At 55.6% G+C, this 20,182-nt stretch overlaps 4 protein-coding genes across 4 annotated transcripts; all 4 read left to right on the top strand.

Moving 5' to 3' along the window:
- Positions 1–1,929: 1,929 nt before the first annotated feature.
- On the top strand, positions 1,930–7,933 carry PHACADRAFT_86654 (uncharacterized protein; the record flags this gene model as incomplete). The annotated part of the gene is made up of 2 exons (XM_007391304.1): positions 1,930–2,631; positions 6,914–7,933. Coding segments are annotated over 2 exons (1,722 nt in total), but the record flags the coding sequence as incomplete, so codon positions are not given.
- Positions 7,934–9,856: 1,923 nt separating this feature from the next.
- PHACADRAFT_248852 (uncharacterized protein) lies at positions 9,857–11,933 on the top strand. Its single transcript, XM_007391303.1, has 7 exons — positions 9,857–10,341; positions 10,392–10,465; positions 10,562–10,651; positions 10,711–10,990; positions 11,049–11,496; positions 11,554–11,605; positions 11,662–11,933. Exons 4-7 carry the CDS (start codon positions 10,731–10,733, stop codon positions 11,697–11,699), a joined length of 798 nt encoding a protein of 265 aa, XP_007391365.1. The 5' UTR covers positions 9,857–10,341; positions 10,392–10,465; positions 10,562–10,651; positions 10,711–10,730; the 3' UTR covers positions 11,700–11,933.
- A 1,361-nt stretch (positions 11,934–13,294) lies between these two features.
- On the top strand, positions 13,295–14,412 carry PHACADRAFT_85684 (uncharacterized protein; the record flags this gene model as incomplete). Its single annotated transcript, XM_007391302.1, has 2 exons — positions 13,295–13,611; positions 13,659–14,412. 2 exons carry the CDS (start codon positions 13,295–13,297, stop codon positions 14,410–14,412), a joined length of 1,071 nt encoding a protein of 356 aa, XP_007391364.1.
- Positions 14,413–15,070: 658 nt separating this feature from the next.
- Positions 15,071–20,145, top strand: PHACADRAFT_85523 (uncharacterized protein; the record flags this gene model as incomplete). Its single annotated transcript, XM_007391301.1, has 2 exons — positions 15,071–16,105; positions 19,144–20,145. 2 exons carry the CDS (start codon positions 15,071–15,073, stop codon positions 20,143–20,145), a joined length of 2,037 nt encoding a protein of 678 aa, XP_007391363.1.
- Positions 20,146–20,182: the final 37 nt, after the last annotated feature.

Below are 20,182 nucleotides of genomic sequence, written 5' to 3'. Positions count from 1 at the left end.
TGGGGCCCGAGAGCCAATATTCCGGGCACGACGCTCGACCTACATTTTCCGTAATCATGGTTCGGGCGCTCGTTTTCCACTTCGTGCGAAGTCGATGACGCCAGAGCTGTCCTCGTTATCGATGCATGGTACGCACGCCCAGGCTGGCTTTGCACCTCTATCTCTGCTCTACTGGTTCGCAATACCTTCAACGTCTCATTGCCCCTCATGGGCCTGTTCAGCTGGTTTCGTCCGCCGTCTGCTCCAGACGAAATATATGCATCCAGTCTCCAGACGCTCTATTTGGGCCATGCCCTTTGGTACCCCGAGCCGCACGAGACGGGCGAGCCACAAATCGGCGATGTGGGCTTCGTGGACGAGGGAGCCTTCGTGAGGCTGTTCAATCTCGACATCTCCACGCCTGAGAAGAAGGTTATGTTCTGGGACCCGCCGTTCGAGATCACCGAGCCCGCGCCTCCAGGTGTATTCAGGACTACCCACAGGCGTAGCCCGCTCGTTCCAAAAGATTACCGCAGCCATGGAGTGGAGAGCAAGGAGTTGCATACCTCGGCAGACATGTGAGTGCACCAGTTCATTGACGAATGCTTTCTCGTTAACGGTTTGCACTGCGCAGCACGGCTGGCGCAAACATATCCTTAACCCTTGACACCAGCTACACATGCAAGGCGGCACAAGGCGCAGTTCTTGTCCTCAAGAGCGAAGCGCATGCCGAGAAGATATTTGAGAATCGGCTGTTGAAGAAGTACATTGTCCGACACTGCGATAGATGGTACGCTTATGCCAGGAATGATATCTTCCAAGATATCAAGCAAGAGGACATCGTTGTGGTGAGCGGCTGGGTCAAGACCACAGCGGACTGGGCGGCGGTCGCCTTTAGCAACATGAGCACCAGCTCCAGTGCGTCACTTGCAGGCCATGCTGGCGGTGTTGCCGGGGCCGCAATTGGCGGGTCGCACTCGAGGTCGATGACGGGTCCGAGGATGGAGCGGCAGGGTCAGGACTACCTGAAGAATATGTCTGATTTCCCTCCTGTCAAGGCGAAGAAGAAGAAAGCGAAAACTCCTTTTTCTCGTCCTGCCGGGGCGAAGCGGGACCAATGCGTCTTGGTGAAGCGCTACAAGATTCGAAAGAGGCTGGGGATTTTGAAGAAGGTTGTTGCGGGCGCAGGCTACGACCGACTACCAGGATCAGGCGGTGGGCGAGGTGCTTCGAGGGTGGAGGTTGCGGCGTGGGAGGATGAGGACGAGAATACGAAGGGCATATTGGAGGCCGGTAGCGAGGTACGCCTTTCATTGCCGTGTGTCATGAGAGCGCACAGGTTGATGAGGTGCCACCGGCAGGGAGAAATCGCCGATCCACTGGACGTCCTTCTCGATTATATATTGGAGGTAAGTCTACAGAATATCGATATCTCTATTCGTCACACTAAGCGGAATCTGGTCGCGACAGGTTGCCGACGTCGGAGTTGCCATCGCGAGCGACGACGACGTTGAGAGTATTATCGTAAGCATTTTTAGAAATACCTTACAAGTGCGGAAACTCACTTCCGCTCAGGGTGGCAACCATGTGGTTGACTTTGCGAGCTACCTTCGTCAAGTGCAGCCTCTGGTGGACATCGACGGCACGCGTGAGTCCCTTATCCGCCAATGGTATTGGCTCTAATGGTTGCGCGCAGTCGGATCGCTCTGCATTGAAGATGTTATTCACCACGAGCGGGAACGCGCCTTTGCGCGCCGCATCGTCACCGCCTCCACCTCTGACCTCGCGAAATGGCCAAGTCTCTCCCTCGATGGTGCTGGTCGCTTGGTGGATTGGCGCATCTTCGTGGGCTTAGAGGAAGCAAATACTCCGCCACTGACTCGGAAGTTCAAACAACTCGTCTTTATCGATCCCCAAGATACGCATGCTGAGTGGCATAAGTGCGAATGCTATGCGTTATCGACCGACGGCAAGCTTCTTGCAGCGTCATTCAGTTCCAATACTGTCCTTGTATGGCGACTTCCCGGTGGTCTGCTGGTCCATCGCCTCCAGTCTCACGTCCACAGCTTTGCTGTTACTTCCCTTTCATTTTCCCCCAGTGGCCATGTTCTTGTCTCAGGGTCTGAAGACGAGACCGCAATTCTCTGGAATGTTCAACACGGCTCTGTACTCCGACGTCTCACAGGGCATCGTTCACGATTGAACTACACTGTATATTCCCCCAATGGCGTACTCATTGCTACATCTAGCTTGGATCGATCCGTGAAGATTTGGGACGCCTCAACCGGAGCATGCCAGGGTTCTTTCCGCTTCAACGAAGATATCTATCAGCTCATCTTCTCGCCGGATAGCTCGCGCCTGTGCATTCAAACATTCGGCTCCTGTTCTATCTACGATGCGCAATCCTATAGGCGCATCGCTCTATTGCGACAAAACACTGCGCTCGAGCCAATCGGGTTCTCAATGTCTCGTCAAGGCGATCGGGTAGTTACCGGAGCATCCCCCGGTAATCAAATGAGAATTTGGGACGCAGTGACTGGTCGACAGCTTCTCCCAATCAACGACAACAAAAGAAAGCCGTCGTACGCTGTAGCATTCTCCCCAGACGGTGCCGAGGTGTTGGCGGTGGCTCGCAAGGAAGATCGATGTGCTGTCGCTTACGACTCGCGGACGGGCCGGCTGCGCCATATTTTTGGGCTGTCACACACGCCCTCTTGTATCGCATACTCCCCAAATGGTGACTACGTTGCTTTCGCAGGTCAACTTGGTAGTCTCGAAGTGTACGACGCAAGGTCTCGGACGTTCATCGGAATGGTTGAAGGATTCGAGGAAGATGGGAATATTTTACAGGAGGCTAAATTTTCGCCCGACAGTCAGACTATTCTGTCGCATTTCTCGAAAACCTCTCGTGAACCCCTCCGCCTGTGTAATGTACAAGATATAGTACGGATGCGATAGTCTACAACAATTTGCTGGACTCAGTCTATTACGTTGCGTGTAGTTGCCAAACATCCGGCATGGGGCGGAATTCAATTCCGATACCATAGTGCTGTGGGCGCGTTAAGTAACTGCACACGCCAGGTCCACCAACGGCGCGATAATTGTATTAAATAAGCTGTCGCATGGCGACACGGTTTTTGAGTCCATTGTACGGAACGACACGCTCAGCCGATACGAGGCAAATACCATGGCCACAGGACACGGCTCGCGAACGGCGGTCCCCGCACAAAGCTTCGTACGCTGCCAAGTGGGGTAGCTACTAGCTGGGTGCGCGTACGCCAAGTCGAGAACATTATGAATGATAATTCGGGTGCATGCATGATCAAGCAGCCTGGAAGTTGAACGAGGCTGGAAAAGCTGATCTCAGACGACCAGCCGCAGGAGAGTCCTCGCCATCGCTCGGGAGGTTGAGTGTAAGCCTCGCACAGTACTCTGGAGATGGTAGTCGGTTCGGTTCGGTTCATCGCGTGATGCTCGGGCATTATAGGCGTCAAAAAGAGCTGCGCCTGGCAACTCCAGAAAGTCATGCTCGACGTTCATCATCGTTGTCTGCTCCTGCTTGCTCACTACGCGCCATTTTCCTCTGTGCTATTACCTACGATGAAACAACCGTCAATGCAAGGCTCGTAGACGGTCTATGTGCCCTAGATATTTCCCGAAGTGTGCTCTGTCTCGCCAGGGTTTCGCTTGTTCTCGAGGGAGAACACGGTGAACCGCGTCTCTAGGCACGAGCTGGTTCTTGGTGCGTACTTCTGAGGCAATATATCTCTTAAGTGACTGGGGGATATCTTATCAGGAGCCAGAACCATGATCCCGAGCTCTTTTACACGAGCGACTCCCGGCCTGCGGTGTCGAAGCTCAAAGCCCCCACTCTCACCAGCAGCTCCGCCAAGATTACCCCTCGTTTGGCTCTCTTGAGAACTTGGCCCGCTTGGCGAGAGCAGTTGAGCGCGCTCTTATCATGAGCGTCCAGATTTTGACACATCCCTAAGACAATATACGTATCCAATGTCTAAAACATTTCTCCTCAAAAGTCCAGAACCACGGTCTCTATCGGTCCTCCTGCGCGAGCGACTCGTTGATCTGCGGTCCCGAAGCTCCAGAAAGTCGAAACTCGACAATACTATCCCTCGTTCGGCTCCGGTGGCGTTCAGCCACTCTGCTGCGGGCCACGGCGCGTTACCTCAAGTCTCGACCGGCAGCGCCGTAAGGCTCAAGCTGCGCTATACATGCACAAACTTTTTGGAGGGGGCATACGGCGTGAAGCGGTGCAGGCTCCGGCGGCGCCTGGGGATCTCGCGAGCAGCTGGAGCGGGAGCGGGATGTCATTGTTTCCTGGGTGTGGGCGATGGACGGAGTGCTTGGAAAGGAGACGAAGAGGCGGAAGACTTCGAGGGTGGTAGGCTTGAGAGGGGCTCGCTGAAGAGCAGCTGCGATGTGAGCATCATATTCTGTAGCTCTGTAGCAATTGCTAACCTATCAGGTCCTTAGGAGGCGTTTGGTAGCATGCTAGACGCGAGGCATGCCCACTGAATTTGCGCTGCTACTCCATCGGCGTCGAATTCCTCGTGTCACCGGTCTTGGATATTGAGGCCTGAGGTCGTTTCATTGCGAAAAAGCTGGAACATCCCTTACGAGCCGGTCTATGCAGGCCTCGTGCACACCTCAGGCCACCAGGAGACTGTACTATATAATAGCGGCCAGCGACAGCCACATAGCTGCAATCTTCAGACACGTAACATCCTTCAAAATTATTTGTAGACGTTTTTGCCTACCGCTGTTCTCGCAATAAGCATCGCCGAGGCTGTGGTTGTGTAAGGTTAGGGTTATTACCACTCGGCGCTGATGTGCATTCGATTTGTCTCATGCCGCCACCGTGGCAAGTGTGAGAGGGCTCACAACGGTATAGTAATATACGATCGTGGAGGATGGAGTACTGACCATTGCATACTGAGCGCTGAGCCTTAAGCTTGATTGCTCGGTCGGCAGTGAGACACAGACTTTACGTACGTTGCCTGTTTGGACTCCCAGCTGTTACGTTGATCGTCAAACCTTCAGCGATTTTTCCTTGCTCGCAGACGTTTTAAGGGTGACCTAGGGATTGATATCTCTGAGAGCCAATGTCTGGGACACGACGCACGACCTCTTCCTATATCATTTATGGTTCGGGCGTCCATCTTCCTCTTCTTCGTGCGAAGCTGTCAGGTCGATGACGCCGAAGCTACCCTCTTTATCGATGCGTCGCTTGCACACTCCAGGCTCACTTCGCGCAGCCACCTCCGCTCCGCCAGCTCGTAATACTTACCCCTCATGCGCATGTTCAGCTGGTTTCGTCCACCGTCTGCCCCAGACGAAATATATGCTTCTTGTCTCCAGACACTCCATCTAGGCTATGCCCTCTGGTATCCCGAGCCGCACGAGTCGGGAGAGCCGCAGATTGGCGACGTCGGCTTCGTGAACGAGGGGGCGTTTATTAGGTTGTTCAATCTCGATGCCTCTGCGCCGGAGAAGAAGGTCACGTTCTGGGACCCGCCGTACGAGATCACAGAGCCCTTGCCTCCCGGCGTGCTCAAGATCGACCGCAGGCACCGACCGCTCGTTCCAGACCACTATCGCAGCCATGGGGTGGAGAAAACGGAGATGCATGCTTCCACGGACATGTGAGTGCACCGCTTCGTCCGACCAGCACCCTCTGGCTAACAAGCTGGATTACGCAGAACGGCTGGAGCCAACGTAGCCGCGACGCTCAGTGCGAGCTACACGTGCAAGGCAGCGCAGGGTGCAGTTCTCATCCTGAACAGCGAAGCACACGCAGAGAAGATATTTGAGAACCGGCTGCTGAAGAAGTACATTGTCCGGCATCACGACAGGTGGTACGCATACACCAGGGACGATATCTTTCAGGACATTGAGCAGAAGGAGATTGTCGTGGTGAGCGGGTGGGTCAAGACCACGGCAGACTGGGGAGCGGCTGCCTTCAGCAACACGAGCACGACCTTCAGTGCCTCAGCGGAAGGTCACGCTGGGGGCGTTGCGGGGGCAGGAGCTGGTGGGTCGCGCTCGAAGTCCGTGACGGGTCCGAGGATGCAACGACAGGGCAAGAGCTACTGTGCCAAAGCGTCTGAGGCCTCTCAAGCCGACACAAAGAGAGACCAGTGTGTCCTCCTAAAGCGATACAAGCTGCGAAAGCGTCTAGGAGTTCTGCGGAAGATCGTTGCAGGCGCGGGCTACCATCGACTTCCAGGGTCGGGCAGTGGAGGAGGTTCTTCAGGAGAGGAAGGGGTCATGGCGCAGGAGGAGCATATCCTGGAACTCGGGAATGAGGCACGCGTTTCGCAATTGCCCATGACGGAGCGCATAAGCTAATGAAGAGCCAGGACGAGTTTGCTGATCCACTGGACGTTCTTCTGGACTATATACTAGAGGTGAGTTCGTGTAATACTTCTGTTCAATATGCTAAATGGGAAATCTTTCGTCGTAGACTTCTGACGTTGAGGTTGCCATTGCGAGTGATGATGACGTGGAGAGCATCGTCGTACGTACCGCGAGCAATAGATCATAAGAGTGCAAAAATTCAATCCTTCTCAGGGCGACAGGCAAGTGGTGGATTTTGCAAGCTACCTTCGTCAGATGCAGCCCCCGGTAGAGGTCGACGGCACGCGTGAGTCTCTTATCTGCCAATGGTATCAACCTCTACTAATTGCGCATAGTCGGATCGGTCTGCATCGAAGACGCGATCTCGCGTGAGCGAGGACGCACTTTCGCAGGTCACATTGTTACTGCCCCCGACCTAGCGAAATGGCCGAATGCCCTCCCCGATGGCGCTGGTCGCTTGGTGGATTGGCGCGTCTTCGTGGGCCCGGAGGAAGCAGACACTCGACCGCTGAAGTTAAAGCAACTCGTCTTCACCGACCCTCAAAATCCGCGCGCTAAGTGCGAATGCTATGCGCTGTCGACCGATGGCAAGCTTCTCGCCGCTTCATTCAGCTCCTCCGATATCATCGTATGGCGGCTTCCCGATGGTCTACTAGTTCAACGGCTACGTGCCCAGAGCCATCGCAACAATATTCGTTGCCTATCTTTTTCCTCTGACGGTCATGCTCTTGTCTCAGGATCCAGCGACCTGGACAACAATGTGATTGTCTGGGATGTCCAGCGTAGTCATGTGCTCCTACAGCTCGAAGGACATCAGAGCTGGTGGATAGACTGTGTCGCATATGCCCCTGATAACACCCTGATCGCCACTTCCGACGTGAGCAGATCTGTAAAGATTTGGGATGCCTCAACCGGAGTATGTCTAAAAAACCTCAGTCTCGATAAACACCCATACTGGCTTACCTTCTCGCCGGATAGTTTGCGTCTGTACCTTCGAACATCCGACTCCTGTTTCATCTACGATGTGCGGTCCTACAGGCGCATCGCTGTATTGCAACACGGCGAGAACGATGCGATCCAATTATCAGTCTCTCGCCAAGGCGATCGCGTAGTTTCTGGAGGATACTCCGAGAATGGTGTCAAGATTTGGGACGCGGTGACCGGTCAAGAGCTTCTCACAATCAACGACGAGAGAAAGCCGACACCTCCTGTAGCATTCTCCCCAGATGGCGCCGAGATATTAGCAGTTTGCGAGGCGGACCAAACGGCTCAGGCTCTCGCTTACGACTCGCAGACGGGCCGGCTACGCAATATCTTCAAGCTTTCACACAAACCCGATTGCATTGCATACTCCCCGAACGGAGACTACGTTGCCTTCGCGGCTCGCAGCGGTAGTCTCGAAGTGTACGATGCGAAGTCTCGGACGTTCATTGGAGAGGTCGAGGGATTTGGAAACGGTGCAAGAATGAAGGAAGCTGAATTTTTACCTGACGGTCTGACTATTCTGTCTCATTTCGAAGAAAATTCTCATGAATCTCTTCGTCTGTGTAACGTACACGACCTAGTGCGGATGCGATAGTGTAGAATAATCAGCTGAACATGATTTATTACGTCGCGTGTAACAGCCGAACGGGCCGCGTGAGGGCAGAATCCAATTCAGGCACTAGAGAGCGGTTGGCGCGATAACCCCACATGCCAGGTCTTGCAGGCGGTGCACTAATCGCAGGCGGTAACCTGCCGCATGACGACAAAGGCCTGTAGGGCTGCCGCGTACATTGCCATGAATAGGCAGTTTTGAGGCGTGTGACTTAGCTCCTATCAGAGTGCGACTCGACCACACCGCAGCTCCCCTGAATCTGGTTTCAAACAACCTTACAATATGTGGTTAATTTTCTGTGGCTCTCAGCCGCTGCGAACAAGGCGTGGAAACTCGCACGACGCCGCAGCAACGGGTTTGTTGCTCTTCGATCTACAGCGGATATGTCAAGCTGGGTCGCCTCATTGACCTAGACTCGATTGGCTATCGCGGGATTCCCAGGATATCTGCGCTCTTAAGCTGGGTCCCTGTGGTATACTACAAGGGAATATCGCATCGCCGGGTGGCAAACGCACGGGAAGATTAATGCGACCCGGTCACTTGAAGCTAAAAATAAATTCTGAGCAGCCGCGGGACTTGCGCAATTTGCCATACTCTCCATCCTTCGCGACAGGAGCAACTCAAAACTCACTCTCTCCAGCCGGTTCAACGGCATGTAGCCGACGGTAGCATTCTCGACGATTCGAGTCGCCGACCTGCAACCTCCAGAGTGCGGCCAGCCGCTCTCGAGAGCATAGAAGAGTGAGCGTAAGACACAGAAAGGTTCTGCTCACGAGTTGCCGACTAGATGTTACGGAGGGCGAAACTTCGGGGCACGGCAGGACGGAATGAGACGGGGCTCGGGGTTGAGCGCTTTGATTCTGATGCGCTGATGCGTTAAAGCCCGAAAGCGGTTGTACCCTTTTCTTCGGTGTGGACCCCGACCTCTACGCGTACGCAAGCATTCTGTCATTCACGACCTTTCTCAGCCCTGCATGAGTCTGAAGGAGTGGCCATTTCAATCCAAAAATGACTGGACTCATGTAAAAGTTATGACCTATAGTCCATGTCGCTCCGTTCTGGATATATTACGTCCTCCTTCTCGTCTAGGACTCGTGCTGCGCTTGTCGGCCGCGCGGCACCGCGTGCCACCACGCCCGCCTGTCGCCAGCGGGTTGCCTCCACCGTTCTTCGTCGCTAGCGGGGCTTTCGGGGTCAACTACGGGAATAATCGGCCCTGTAAAGCGTAGTAGGGCCGAGGAATGATAGATGCACCGCCCCGAACGCTGGCCTCGGCAGCTGTGAGCTCGGCTATAGAGGTTGAAGCGGCGGTAGCAGCTCTCGGCCCTCCTATGAAAGTGACCCTAAATATTCTGGTGATCACACTGGATCCGCTTCATTCCTCTTGTTGTCTTCCGTGCTCGACACTGTTCGGGTCGGCATGTTCGCCACGGTGGAACAGCGGACCGAGGCAGTAATGTACCACGTAATCCGAGTGTAGCGACCACGCCATCTATGAGTTTGTGGTTGCGTATCCGGGTGCTAATTGACCTGTGAGATAACCACACGACATGTATCGGTACTGGGCGTCGTGCTGATGCTCACATTTTGTGGTGATTCGTTGTGGTATGGGCTATCATATATCAATAGCTAGACCTGTCGGCATTGCTATCTGCAGCTCTCGTTTGCCTTCGAGATCTCGTTTGATGCGGAGCAGGAGCAGCCGACTTTCTGAGACTTCAAATTTGTCATGCGGAAGCCACCTTCGCTTTGTTCCATGTTTGCTTCACCGAGGTCACGTTAATTAAGGCCGTGACGTTCGAAGCATCCACTCGCCCCTTCTCGCTCGGAGCGCCGGCCGACGGGCCAATTAAGCGAGCTTGCATCAGCGAAAGACTGCTGCGGACTGCCACTCCCTTTCCACCACACAGCTGCAATGCTCGATTCTTTATTGAGAATCTTCTCATTCCGCACAACTATCGACATGTTGCTAATATTGCCTCAAGAACAAATTCGTAGTATGTCGTCTTATGGAGTTTGCCTGCCATCTATTTTAGAGGCTGTAAGGGTGGCATTGGGATGCTCGGAAGTCCACATGGTCTGAAGACATGCGATGCTGAAATCGGTGCTTCCGGAAGCGACTGTTGCAAGCTCGCCTTCCGGGGCGCAGATTTACTCGTCGACAGGTCCCTTACTCGACTATTATTGTGGCACAAGTTAAGATGAGTGTTATCTTTGGCATTCTACTCAGGCTTCTGCTCGAGAGACCAGGGCGCACGATGGTCGTTAGAACAGAGATATCAAAGAAATGCCAAAACCCTCCGATCCTACCCACGACTGTCCTCCGCCACCAAGTCCATGATCATCCTGCTACTGGTGAACAGTATAGCATCATAGTTCAAGTTACCAACGTGCGTAGCATGTCCAAGTCAATACTGCTTCCTCATGGCGGGGTTTACAGTGCGCAATACAAGACTACATCTCTCAGAGTGCCGCATGCTGTCCATTGCGCTATGATCCGACACTGATTGGACTGTGAGGAATGCTTTCGACAGCTTTTCGACGCAGCCCTTACGCATCCCTGGGCGCGGTTCTGCCGCCTCCTACTTGTCCCCGCCTCCGCTTCACTAGGGAACCTGTAGCGCGCGCATTCGTGTGATGCCATCCGTGCTTGCATCAGCCTGACTGGGGCACTCAAGGCCCATCTCTGGAGTATAAAATGTGATAAAGCTCGTCGACATCCCTCAGTGCTCTAAGCATTCTCCTCACAGTCGACTCAGCAGAAAGAACAAAACCAGCCATGTGGTCCATCGTCAAGGTGCTTTCTGCTCTTGCTCTGCCGCTCCTCGTCCGGGCAACCCCAACTCCCGAGCCCCGCGCCATGAGTCGGGCTGGCCAAGGGTCGATCTGCTCGACCAAGAAGTTCAACATCGAGGCCATGTTCGACGAAATGCTCGGCGCCGACAACAAGCTGACAAAGCCGGTCGCAGAGTACCCGACCTTCGTTGCTCTGTCGGTCGGCTACCAGAACTACAGCTGCCTCGACAACGGCACCTGGTTGTAAGTCCGTTTCGAACAGGGCTAGAACCGAATCTCACTAGTCTCCTGCGCTCTACAGCAACATCGGCGCTGTTACCGAGTTGTTCGACATCTCCTGCATTCCCGATGAGAGCATCGCCCCGTTCACGACTTTCGTCGCCAATTTCTGGGAGGCCGCCGGCGAGGGCGTGTCCCCGCAGGAGGTCATCGACCTCGCGACGCAGGGTGCAAGCTCGAACTTCTCGCTCGGCATCCACTACTGGATCCCCAGTCCGCTTGAGCCGTCGAACCCGCTCGCGATCAGCTCCGTCTGGGACTTTAGTCAACAGCGCCTGAAGGGCGATCCGAACGTGAAGAACGCGTTTGTTGTCGGCGGCGACACGGCGATGGTACCTTCGCCGGAAAACGCTACGTTCGACGCGCCCTGGATCAGCTCGGCCGTGATCACGCTCGACGGCAAGAAGGACGGTATGCTTGCGGACCAGATCTACCGCATCCACTGCAACGATGGAAACTATCCCCCTGGGGTACGTGCTGCCCGGGCTATTCATGCTCTCCTGACGCATGACTGACATCTTCCCTAGACCTGCACTCCCGGCCAGCCTCAGGCTCTCGTCAAGTCCACGCTGAACTTCTGTACGTTCCTTTTCTGCTTTCCTCGCGACATGTTCTTGACTGCTACATCTTCACAGGGATGTACGGTGGTGCTTGGGCTGACACCATCTTCTAAGCGATAGAGTTGCCGCTTGAGGTGAGATGCGGGCTACACGAATGTCTGGCCCGGGCCATGGTCCTTCGATTCAGTGATTTCCCTCCCGATATCTCAACCCAGTTGATAAGGTGTTATATTTGTGGCAGTTCGAGTAGTACATACTCCAGTAGAACTCTAATTCTCCCAAACCTGAATCGAGCTATGGTGCTTGTCCATCTAGTCTAATTTGTGCGCCACTGTTCTCGCCAATGGTGTCTAGTGAACATGTTTAGTCTTTGTTATTTCAACGTTCGACGCGAGAGCAGCTATGCGTCGCTTTACGACCAGCCCCAATAAGTGAGGTTGCAAGCTTCAGCCGCGCCGTTGCAGTCCCGCTGGCACTGCGTCCGCAGGACTTCGCCGGAGGACGCTTGAGTTCCCGCCTACGCGGCACCGCCACCCACCTCCGATTTTGAGGCATCTCTGTTTCCTGACGCTAAGCGGTCTGATCGCCGATTGCTGGTCCTGGAACTTGGCTTCAAACGTGCTGCTTCGGATGACGCGAAAAGCTGTCTCGACCTGGAACGATATCAATACCGGGAGCACAGTCCTAGCGAGATAGCAGGAGATAGCCTTGTAGCAATTTTGATTTAGAAGTAGAAACCACAGCCAAAGAAAAAGAAAAAGACTCCTCCGGTTTCCAAGGCTCAGTTTCCGGAGAGCGGAGACTGGCTCGCTGGCTGTGCTGCGAGGGTTGATCAGCGGTTCTTGCATCACTAGGAAACTCGAAGATGTGTACGCACGAGCATTTTGGCCCGAACGGTGTTCCAAGCCTGGTCTATGGTTGAGTTGACCATTATAAACGTTTCCTGCGACAGGCCGGGGCTGCTGACTGCTCCCGCTGGCACACCCAAGCGTGAGCAGATTACTAGCTCAGCGGAAAGATGTGTTCTCAGGTAGCCCAGAAACTTATTGAGCCCCAGCAGAGCTCGTCCCCGGCGGATAGCTTCGTGAAAGCCCTCGTACGCGTCATGCAGACTCTTCCGAGTCGGACAGACCGGTTCGGTTCGCCTGATCTCTTCGGCTTTTGCCATTATAGACGCTCATTTGAAGCGCGCTGCTAGATTTCTCGCTTCCGCCGTCGACGCTGGCGAACTTGGACCAGACCCTCATGTCTGTTGTCGCTGTCCTTTCCGGCTTACTCGCTGAGTCATATATCGCTCCTCGTTGCTTCATGTGACGACCACCTCTCATTTACTGATGGCTCACTGCCGTCATCTGCAACCTTCTTGCTTTGATTATCGCGCATCTCGCCCTACACGTGTCGACGGTTGTCCGGTGTTTCTGGACCCTCTGTCTCTGTCTCGAATCATGGAAAGGAGCGTTGTATCTTGAAATTGCGGCTGTTGGGATAGAGGGAGGTCTGTTAAAGAGGTGGTGGGAAAGAGGAAGTAGAGCGTGGATAAGGCTGTCGCGGTTGAGTTCAATCAGAAATAAGTTTAACAGCCTTGTCCATTCTCGTCCAATCGATTCTGCATCGCCTTCGAATAATCCTTGTTTGCCGCTGAGATATAGGCTTCGTCCTGCTCTCCCTTGCGACACCTCTCCACCTAGTCTAGACGACTCTGTGTCTCATGGGCATAGCTGCTGAAGTCCTCGCGCAACAACTGTATCACTACGGTCATGGCCGTGCACTCTGGACGCCGGAGCCCGCAGACGGCGATGTATACATTGGCGACGTGGGATATGTCGACGAGGACGGTGCTTTCCAACGCCTGTTTAATGTGACCGTCGATGCGGATCATCCCCTCAACCGTGCTGGCGTACCAGAAAACTTTGTGCCACTACGCTTCAATAAGCGGCTGCTGCAGCTCAAGCCCAGCTACATCAGTCCCATGCCGTTCTGCAGCAAGAGCGTGAAGAGCCACAAACTCGATGGACACGCCGGAGCGTACGTCACCCCAATATCGTTTTAACGTCGCTGCTGAAGATATGTAGTCAAGTTGGGCCCGCCGGGGCGAAGCTTGCCTACAGCTACGAGTGCACGAGTTCGCAGGGTGGGTTGCTTGTCATACGCGACCATGCCGACAAGACGATTGTGCAGCCTGCGACGGATATCGTACAGTATATCCGCCAGAACCATGACGCCTGGTTCGGGTTCGCGACGAAGCCGGGGACGTATGGCCTCATGTGCAAGCCCGAGGATATAATCATGGTCCGTGGTACGGTGAAAACGAGCGCGTGGACCGTCGCCGCGTTCCAAGAGGCCGGGACGCATGTTAACGACATTGAGCTCAGCGCACAGGCCGGGTCTATCGCAGATGTGGGTCTCCAGGGCTCATCATCTGTCAGCGTGTACAACAGCATCGAGCATCGCACGGGCCCGCAAAGGCCTTCTGCGTCGCGTCCGGCGTCGCTCAAGCCCGTGACATCCGGGACGCCCTCACAGCATGGCAAGTACGACCTGCCCGAGCTCGAAGTAGCAGCAGAAATGTCGAAAGAAACAGAGCCCGAGAATAAAAGGAACCAGACGGTTTTCCTTGGCTGCTACAAGGTCAAGCGCCGTTTCCTCCTACCGAAGAAGATCGTCGCGGGTGCCGGCCCTGATGAATTGCCGCCTGGAGAAGACCCTGCACATCCACCCGCAGTGGCGGCGGCGGATGAGTTGGCTGTCGAGATCGACCAACCCGTTAGTGGAGTATGTGAATACGTATCTTGGATGTCGTTCAATCCGACTAACATACTACGCTAGATCCATGTGGCACTAGACGATGTCTTGGAATATATCCTCCGGGTATGTCCTTTATTTTCACTTCCAAGTTTATCCGCCTCTGATTCACGCTACAGTTCTCCGACGCCGACGTGGCCATTGCAAGTGACGGCGATCTCAGCGATCTCTTTGGTGTAAGCATCCAACCTCACTGCTCCTTCAATTTCGGGTTTTTACCCTTTACTACAGGACTGTCCCCTTCCCGACGACATGCACGCCTGGCTCATGGACGTAATGCCCACCATTGACGTCGACGTCAACAAGAGTGCGTCCTTGTCCCTCCTTCCTCCAGCTCCGCTAACGAGCGCCTACAGCGGGCATGCTGAGCAACCTTGAGTCTATTCGACGCGCACATGCTGCTGTACAGAAGGATCAGGAGGTCGCCGCACAAGCCGATTGGGAAGTGCGACATGCTGCGCTCGTCGCTATGCAGCAGGAGGCGGAGGAACATGCAGCTGCAGAACGTATAGCGCGCGAGGTAGAGCAGCAGCAACAGCAGCAGCAAGAGTTCCAGCAGGGCAGCTCGGGCCTCTCGGCAGAAGATAGAGCGGAAGCTGTTCCGCAAGGCACTGCACTGCAAGTCGGAGTCCAGCAAGTCGAAAATGCTGCAAGCGCCGAACAGCAGGGAGCGTCTACTCCCATGGACGTAGAAGGTCCCGCCTCTGTTGCTGAGACCGCCGAGGCTGCCGCCGAAAATCGGGTTGCCACCGCTGAAGGCGCATCACCTGCACCACCATCGCCTCCCCCGCCCACCGACCAGCACCGCGGCTTGCTCATACCAGACATCCCCGAGGAGCGGCTGACTGGCACGTGTATCATAGCCGAGAGCAAGATCCTGGTTGAGAGCCCGTACGGCGGCAAACGCATCACGGATTTCCCTCATGTCGTCCTCAACGACCCGTCTGCCGACACCGGGAGCGTCACGAGCGTGTCGGTCACTAAGAACGACCGCTTCATCGCCACGGGTTGCGAAGATTGCGCGGTGCGGATATACGACCTCAGCCTCGGTACACTCACGAGCAAGCTCGAGCAGCACCAAGATACGGTCTGGGCCGTCGCATTCTCGCCCGACGGCTCGCGCCTCGTGAGCGGCGGCGCAGACCAGAAGGCATTCCTCTGGAACATGCACACGCGCGAGCTCATCGCCGAGATGGCCGGGCACACGGGCGACGTCTGGCTACTTGCGTACTCGCCCGACGGCACGATCATCGCGACCGGGAGTGTTGACACGACGGTGCGCCTCTGGGACGCGCGCGAGGGGCACTGGCTCGGGACGCTTGAGGGCCATAACGCGGTCGTCATGTGCCTCGCATTCTCGCCCGACGGCACGCAGCTCGCATCGTGCTCGGACAGCACTGGCATCCTGTGGAACGTCGCGCAACGGAGGCGGATCGCGCGGCTCGGTGGGCACGGGTCCGTGCTATGGACGCTGGCCTGGAGCGCAGACGGTATGCGGCTCGTGAGCGGTGCTGAGGACCAGAGCAGCCGCGTTTGGGACGCGGAGTCGGGCCAGGAGCTCGTGACGATCAACGAACACACCGGGCCCGTCTGGAGTGCGGTATTCAGTCCCGACGGAGCTGACGTCGCTAGCGGGAGCTTCGATGCCTCCGTCGTTATCTGCGACTCGTGGACCGGCGAGCGCCGGCACCTCCTCGAGCGTGACCCGGCATCGATCGTGAACATCGTCGCATACAGCAAGGCCGGGGACCTGCTTGTATGTGGCCACGCCGATGGTCGCGTGCGTGTGTGGGACCCCGTTGAGAATGCGCTCGTCGCGGAGTTCCAGGGACACGAAGACAAAGTGAAGACCGTCGAATTCATGTCGGACGACCAGCGCATCGTGACGTCAAGCGACGACGGGACCGTGCGCATCTGGAGTATGGTGGACGCGCTGAGATTGTAAATGCTTCTGCGATACCTGTTCTACTGGTTTGAGAGCCCCTATGCTGCTTGGTTTATGTCATCAATAAATGCACGATTAGATCTCTGTCGGTATCTTGCTAAATATGGAAATGATGCGCCGTCCAAGTCAGTGACCCGCCTGTCTTGATTGAGCTATCCCGAGCAGTGCCCGTTTAACCATGTCGCTTTCCGTCACATCACAACTGCCACAATGTCTCTACTCAGCCGCAGCAAGCAAGCTTGAAAGCTGTGGTACTGGCTGCCCTCGTATTATTGCTGTGCTGAGCCCTCACGGGCCACAGAGGTCTTCCCTAAGGACATAACAGACGTATAAGCTTCACCAAGACGGTGTGCGCACTGCTAGCTCTGCTATTGCCAACAAACCAGATTCTACGCGTGTCAGGGCCCGAAAGCAGTCTACGTATGGTCTTGCAGTCATCGTTTCTTCTCCTCTCGCTTGTTTCAAGTCATCTTCAACACAACAGATATCCTCTTCGCATGTCCGGGACCTAGGCCACAAACTTCACTATCCGTGTTTCAGCTGGATGTATGTCTATTGGAAGCGCCGCCGACCAGGATTTCTGCAGAAATACGGGCAATAGGCTGGCGAGCCGCTTCGAAGGCGAGAACATTCTGTGATACCGGGTATGGCCAAGACCGTAACGCTGACTTGCACCACTTTAGGTCCGCGGTTCCCATCCTATTCCGCGAGCAGCGGGCGAGCTGCGGCGCGGGCAGAAAAGATATCTTGGAGCACTGCCGCCATGTTCGCAACCTGCACAGGTCGCTCATCGCCCTCGACACTCCGACCTTTGCATCCTGCGCAAGCCCTGGGCGGATAGGCATCCTTATTATCTATGACATCTTAGGTTTACTCAATCCCGCTGTATAAATCGATTGATGGCGTCGTCGCGTATTGTCACTATCTTTGTTCTCTTTCGGCGTCGCTCGGTCTTCGCATTGCCTAGGACGTCTACATAAATCAGCAGCTCGCCTCCACTCGCTCAAACTGCAACTTCCATGGCCCCGCCTCCTGTCTGGGACGTCTACGCTGCAGAGCTCTCTTCCAGAGGACATGGTTATCCTCTGTGGTTCCCCGAACCCCTCGACGACGGCATCGTTCCGGAGAAGGGAGATGTCGGCTACATATACCAGGGGCGCTTCCGCCGCCTTTTTAACGCAACCAAGCCTCCGGGAGAGCACGCTAAATACAACTACACGCCTGTAAACTACGATGCAGAACTCAACGATGTCGTGCGAGACGCTTTGCAGACGAAGGTCCTTTGCAGCCATAGTGTCAAGACTAGAGAGGTGCAATCCAATGTGGGCGTGTGAGTAGCCTAGGCTTGCTGTACGTGCCTTCACTACATGATTATGATTGCAGAGATGCTACATCGGCCGGCGTACCTGCAGGTGGAAGCGTGAATTACGAATATACGTGCACGCGGGAGAGAGGTGCCATGTTGCTACTGACGGACCACGCCGACCTCGACTCGCTCGTTCCCAACAACACTTTCACCACGTACATGAAGAAGCACCACAGCGACTGGGTGAAGCAGGCGAAGATGAAGGGACTGGACATCAAAGAGCTAGACATCATCCTTGTCCGTGGTACTGTGCAGACGACGAGCTGGACTGTTGCCGCCTTCCAGAACAACGAGAAAGGACAGTCTATTGACATCTCGGGCACCTTCCTATCCGTAGGACAGGCAGGATTCACTTTAGCCGGGAACTCCAAGTCCGCATCATCGGTCGAATACCGCTCAGGACCGACGGCTCCCGAGGGGCGTACCCCGTCACCAGCGCCATCGCCTCTATCCTTGAGCTCTACTGCCAATCAGCTCGCGGCCATTGGGGAGTCTTCTCTCTCTCTCACGCATACTCGATCTCGGAGCGTCGAGTCTCACGCAAGTACGAAGAATACGCAGTACAACCAGTGCATTTTCCTCCCGCACTACAAGATCAAGTATCGCATCGTCCCCTTCCACCTCTTTCCGCGAAAGATCGAGGCCGCCGCCGGGCCTCACCGTCTACCGGATCCCGACCAGGATGATGAGATGACACCTGCGGTCCCAATCGTTGTGGCAGATGACGACGACGGAAGCGGGGATGACGCTGAGCCTGCGGTCGCAGATGTGAGTATGACAGACTACTCCAGGCCCTTTTCATAGCTGACCTGGGTTCAGGTTAGCGGCCCTGTCGATATCGTGCTCGACTATATCATCGCGGTAAATGCAGTCTTTTGAGGCTAAGGAATTTACTGAGCACCGAGCAGAATTCGAATGCAGAAGTTGCTATTGCGTGTGAACGTGACGTGAGCGCTCTTTTTGCTGTACGTGACGCAGTCCTTTCGTGATTACATTATAATTTACTTAGCATCATTGCTAGCAGGGTTCTCATGATAGCCCAGATGATCTCCGACAATGGTTGGTTCTCAACACGCCGGAGATTGTGGTTGAAGACGGCCGTACGTTTCTCTTCTGTGATTCGCAGAGTCTGATACTGACAATGTCGCCAGTGGGGACGCTTTCCCTGAAGAATGCCGTCGCACGAGAGAGAAAGGCCATCCTCCGCAAAATGATGCGGCAAGCGAATGCTCAAGCAGAAGGCGCGGACAACCAGGGCAATAACGGCGATGGCGATGGCGACGGCGATGGCGACGGCGATGGAGGTGGTCAGCCCGATGCACCTCGCGCGTTCCACATCAAGGACCTCGTTGGCGGAGGCCAGTGCTTGCTGGGCAGGGACGCGGCGATTGGCGGCGACGAGTTTGATTGGCCGCACATGTTGCTCTCCGATGACGACCTTGAGGGCGGCGCCATTACATCTGTCTCGTGGGCTCCCGGGGGCGAGCTCCTCGCGACGGGCTCTGACGACAGCACCGTACGAGTGTGGAACGTCAAGACCGGGCAGCTCATCCAGAAGTGGCAGACCCACGACGACAACGTCTGGTCCGTCGCCTTCTCGCCCAGCGGCACCCAGGTCGCATCGGCCTCCGGCGACAGGCTCATCATCCTCTGGGACCCGCACTCCCTCCACGAAGACGGCGAAGTCGGACGGCTCGAGGGGCACGAGCTCGATGTCTGGCATGTCGCCTACAGCCCCAACGGCAGCAAGCTCGCGTCTGGCTCCGTGGACAGCACCGTTAGAGTGTGGGACCCGCGGGAGAAGCGACTCCTGCTCACGCTCCGGGGACACAAGGCGCAAGTCATGTTCGTCGCATTCACAGGTGACAGCGAGCGGATTGTGTCGTGCGGCGACTCGCACGGGATCATATGGGATGCCGACTCTGGCGAGTTGCTCGCGACGCTCGACGGGCACACCGGCGGAATCTGGAGCATGGCGATGAGCCACGCGGGCGACCGTGTCATCACCGGCAGCGAGGACCACAGCGCACGGATCTGGGACACGAACACCGGTCAGGAGCTGGTGGGGATCCACGAGCACACGGGCCCGATCTGGGCTGTGTCGTTCTCGCCAGACGACAGCGAGGTCGTGACGGGCTCGTACGACGCAACGCTGACGACGAACGACTCGTGGAGCGGCGAGCGCCACCAGGTGTTCAGCCAGCCCTCAATGGTCATCGACTCGGCTGCGTACTCGAGCGATGGCAAATTCATCGCATCCGGCGCGGCGGATGGCATTGTCAAGCTGTGGAATAGGCACGACGGGAGCATGCTCGCAGAGTTTCGCGGACATGGAGACAAGTGCAAGAGCGCGAAGTTCATCAACGGGAACAGGGACCTCCTCACGTCGTCTGACGACGGGTCACTGCGTATGTGGAGCGTCCGGGACGTATTACGTCTCATTTGATATTTTATCGTATATTCTCGTCTCTTTTTGCACGCAC

Source organism: Phanerochaete carnosa (genome assembly GCF_000300595.1).
Source record: "Phanerochaete carnosa HHB-10118-sp unplaced genomic scaffold PHACAscaffold_2, whole genome shotgun sequence".
Taxonomy (NCBI): domain Eukaryota; kingdom Fungi; phylum Basidiomycota; class Agaricomycetes; order Polyporales; family Phanerochaetaceae; genus Phanerochaete; species Phanerochaete carnosa.
The sequence above is the reverse complement of the archived record's forward strand: the minus strand, read 5'-3'. Positions and strand labels throughout refer to the sequence as shown.

Coding starts and splice junctions, on each gene's coding strand:
- PHACADRAFT_248852 (XM_007391303.1), top strand. CDS start 10,731: ATGTGGTCCATCGTCAAGGTGCTTTCTGCTCTTGCTCTGCCGCTCCTC. Junction 11,497..11,553: donor ATGGAAACTATCCCCCTGGG/GTACGTGCTGCC, acceptor CATCTTCCCTAG/ACCTGCACTCCCGGCCAGCC. Junction 11,606..11,661: donor CAAGTCCACGCTGAACTTCT/GTACGTTCCTTT, acceptor ACATCTTCACAG/GGATGTACGGTGGTGCTTGG.